Source organism: Limulus polyphemus, unplaced genomic scaffold (assembly GCF_000517525.1).
Source record: "Limulus polyphemus unplaced genomic scaffold, Limulus_polyphemus-2.1.2 Scaffold3583, whole genome shotgun sequence".
Classification (NCBI taxonomy): domain Eukaryota; kingdom Metazoa; phylum Arthropoda; class Merostomata; order Xiphosura; family Limulidae; genus Limulus; species Limulus polyphemus.
Window position 1 is genome coordinate 28662 of NW_013669193.1, and position 4601 is coordinate 33262.

Below are 4601 nucleotides of genomic sequence, written 5' to 3' on the forward strand. Positions count from 1 at the left end.
CATACAGCATCATGTAGTGAATACCTGGTATATACAACAACATGTAGTGAATACCCATATACACTACATAATGGAATTAATGCCTGGAACATGATGTAATAAATGTCTGGTATACACTACAATAGACTGAATACCTGTTATACACAGCACAGTGCAATGAATAAATGATGCCTAAATATATGTAACATACATAATAAATGAATAATATACTCTAGAAATTGTAACGAATACCATTAAAAGTGAACAATACTTTATAAAGTAGTATATGTTGATGATAGCAGACAATAAAGATATGCATAAGCAATGACATCTATCAAAAGAAATAATTTAAATCACACAGTATTGACACATTACTAATTATCTTAAGACACAGTTTACTATTCTTGTTCAATCTAAGTTCAAATTTTCTTTTACTATAAACCAAAGTTAAGTTGCAATATTATCTTACTATATGTTCATCAACGATCTTTTTAACCGGATAATTATTACAAATAATGTTTAGTTCAAGGATGAACTCAGTTCGTAAAGATCAGATCAACACAAAACTGAAAATTGAAGAACCTAGTACGTGGAAGGACGAGTGTGTTGATTTTGTTGGAGGTGAAATGAAAGAGGAATGATGTACTGTGAAGTTGACACTTTATTTATTGAAGATGAGATTGAAGAATAACTGATTATTGAGAACTATTGTGTTGTGAATGAATCAAGTTATAAAAAAAACTGCATTAAAACATAAAATAAATAGAAAAATGTGTATTAGGAGGTAACAAGGGAAACAATAAGTCTTAACAGTAAGTAAACTATTTATACTCTCAAACTGCATTGGCGTAACGACAACTGCATTGTCGTAATGTCAACTGCATTGTCGTAATGACAACTGCATTGGCGTAACGACAACTGTTATGGCATGAAGTAGATTAAGTTGGTGAAGTGGAAGTTTACCCAAGTCATTAACAAATCAGAATTAGAGTAAAAATCAATAACACAAAGTTACATATTCATTTCAACACCAATTATTTATTTTTACTTGGAATAACTGGCAAGCCAACAAGTTAGTCCTATTTCTTAAGGAGTGGGTCAGTCAACTACAGTCTCAATGGGAGAAAACTATAGTAACAACTTATGAAAGAAGACTGTATCACAATAGGTCGACCATGCTAAAATTATAATTCATGGAATTTCAAACTGAATGCCACAAAATCTAGCTCAAAGACATCCAGTTTAATTCTTAACAATAGCTTTCAACTTTGTGTTTCAAAATGACAGGTTCCACCCAGTACAATTTAGTGTGTTAATCTTCATTACTCATATTTAATATTAAGTTGTAACAATGTGTGATTATTTACAAGTTCTTTTGCAGTGGGTTTAAGCATTGCATTTAACATGATTACACTGTTTCTTGTGGACTTTTATCACTTCTTCACTTCTTATATGACATATTTCAGGTTCCATATTGATTCAAAAGAATAACTCAGCACGATCTATTTATTTGTTGTTAAGCACAAAGCTACATAATGGGCTATCTGTGCTCTGCCCACTGTGGGTATCAAAATCCAATTATTAGCATCATAAGCCCTCAAACTTATTTCCAAGCCACTAAGGGGCCAACTCAGCATGGAGCTGCAAGCATCAGCTAAAAACATTAAGTTTATAAATATATATATATTTCTTAAAGTTTTACCACAAACATGACAGCAAGAAATGCAGAGATCTAATCCCTAAAAACAGGTACAAAAATCACTGTGCTAACTATTTATTCTAGAGTTTACGAGTTTCTTGTAACATAGTTCAAGTTTAAAAATACATAATAGATATTTTAAGTACAGTATCTAAAATATTTAAATTTATGTTAATATTTCTTTAGACAATTTTGTAACTATGTGTATTAAATTTGGTCAATTGGTGTCAGTTGTTTGATTTCTGTTTATTTGTAAAAATGTTTTGGCTTTTTTATTTATTTATTTATTATTATTGAAAACATCACTTGCTAGGCCATAAAATTTACCCTGTAAACTTTTATCAAATCTGAAGTAAATGTGTTGGTAGTTTACTTGTAGAAGTTAAGAGATATGTTAGGTCGTAGTTGTTTTTGAGAAATTTATTAAAGTTAAAAAAAGTTAGTGATTCAGATACTGTCGATGAGTCACTGAAGACTTAGCTCAGTCTATTTAAATGCACATAATTACAATTGGCTTAGTTTAGAAACACGAGTGCTTATCAACATTTTTTCCCTCAGAAACAATCCCACAGATCCCAATACTTAATTATGTGACTATCTGTTTCCTCGTGGACCCCTTCACAACTCAAACAATCCCACAGATCCCAATACTTAATTATGTGACTATCTGTTTCCTCGTGGACCCCTTCACAACTCAAACAATCCCACAGATCCCAATACTTAATTACATGGCTCTATCTGCAGAAGCTTATCCTACTTTGCTTAAAAAAAAGGGGCACTGACATAAACAGAGTTAAGAACCACAGCACTAGATTATCTGCATGGGTGCCTGCAGGAAGGGGCAAAAGGGGGCATTTGGCCACATATTATGATGTAAACCTGACATCGTAGCTAAATACTTTTGGTAATTTTTACTAAAACTGTAAATTTGTGTTTGCGTTTAAGCACACATATCACATATTCTTTTAGTCTGTTGATTTACACTGTGATCCAGGAAGGGGCAAAAGGGGGCATTTGGCCACATATTATGATGTAAACTTGACAGTGTAGCTAAATATTTTTGGTAATTTTTACTAAAACTGTAAATTTGTGTTTGCGTTTAAGCACACATATCACATATTCTTTTAGTCTGTTGATTTACACTGTGATCCCCTACATACATGTCCCCCCTTCAAAATATTTTTGTGGGCACCAGTGGTTATTTGCATTGAATACTTGGGGAAATATAACATCATTATATCGTTGTGTTCACTTTAGGAACTGCTATGCTAGTTCAATAAGAGTACAAAATTTGGTCTATTCCTATTTCTGTAACAAACCATGAAGTTTAATTGCTAGTTCATAGCAGTAAAGGTAACAATTAAGATATTGGCCCAAAGTACACGATAATATTAATTTCTGTTGATCCCGTCACATCTGTAAGTACAAAGCCGATATACTTTGTGTTATCTTTTAATTTTTTTATTTTTCAGTACAGCATAATATATTTTATACTCACCTAAAGTTTCTATTAGCTAAACTTTGATAAATCAGAATGTAAATGTACAGGGGAATGAACAAAAGATTATATCTGTTGTTGTTTGAGGCTGTTCACATACCTGAGTGTTAGTTGAAAAGCTGTCTGCTGAAGTCCTAAGATTCATAATGTCATCTTGAGTTAGCTTAATACACTCCCTGAAAAGGTAATGTTACTTATTTCAATTATCAAACATTAAAAAACCTGCTAACACGAGTAATATTACAGACAATAGCTACTGGTAAACACTTTTTCAAAAATCTGAAACAAAAAACTTCTTGCACTCATGAACATTCTGCTCTAGCTACATTTGTAAAAGTATTCTTGTCATTTGTTCATACTTATCTAATGTTGTGAAAAGCATACATCTCACATAAAAGAATTATCTGTACCTATTTTCTCATCTCAATAATTCATTATATTTTCACTCAGCTGACTTATACTAAATGTAAAATATTGGTAAATTTTCTGTTTGTTAATGATCCTAAGTTAGTACAGAATATGCAATCCAATCAAATGCAGCTACAGTGCAATCAAAATCTACAAAACAGTTTTGAAAATATGTAAGCCAGAGAAAACTTAGTTAATAGATCAGCCATATTACCCTCTAAAAGTTTGAATGTTGATCAATATTTCTTTCTGTAACAGCTATTTTTTAACTCAGCATAACTAATGATGTTTACAAAATAAGTAAAAATAAAGGAGTTACTCCAACTTACTATTATTTCTTTAACTTGTTCATAAACACACAAGTTTATTTCATTATAAATGTTAAATTGAACATATCAAACTAATATCAAAACTATTTGATCCTGTTAAAAGTTTTTTTTTAATTGTTAGCAATAGGGAAGTATAAAATATTTAAATTATACTTAGTAAAAACATGTAGCAAATATAAATGTTGTCTGAATAATTACTGTCATTAACATCTGATCTGTTTCTGTTCTAATCATTATAATTTTATATAGTAACTGAAGTGATTGTGAAATAAGAGAATGAAGGCTGTGGAATGAGTGATGTAACAATTTATGTCTTGTTGGTAGCTCTTGTTTGTTTGTTTGTTTGAAATTAAGCACAAAGCTACACAATGGGCTATCTGTGCTCTGCTCACCATGAGTATCGAAACTCGGTTTCTAGTGTTGTAAGTCCACAGAGTTAGTCTCTCTTGAGAGAGGTAAGTTGAATTTTATGATGCTTTTGACATTTACGATAAAGTTTGTTTGTATTGTTGTTAAGCACAAAGGTATAAAATTGGCTATCTATGCTCTGTCCACTATGGCTAGGTGGGGGGGGGGGGGGGGGGGGGGGAACGAACCGAAGCTATTACTATATTGTTAGTTAACGAAACGGAAACCGTAACGCTTATTTTATTAGTTGTTTACGTTTACTTACTTTTTCGTTGTTGTC

The 4601-nt window shown here is 31.6% G+C and overlaps 1 protein-coding gene across 1 annotated transcript in view; it reads right to left on the reverse strand.

Annotated features, from left to right (window-relative positions):
- LOC106469635 (rho family-interacting cell polarization regulator 2-like) overlaps positions 1–4601 on the reverse strand; it is a gene marked incomplete at its 3' end in the record, with an annotated part of 76048 nt that overhangs the window by 27517 nt on the left and 43930 nt on the right. The window contains exon 4 of the mRNA XM_013930136.2: positions 3277–3352. Coding sequence (XP_013785590.2) covers positions 3277–3352 — 76 coding nt within the window. The remainder of the gene's footprint in view (positions 1–3276; positions 3353–4601) is intronic.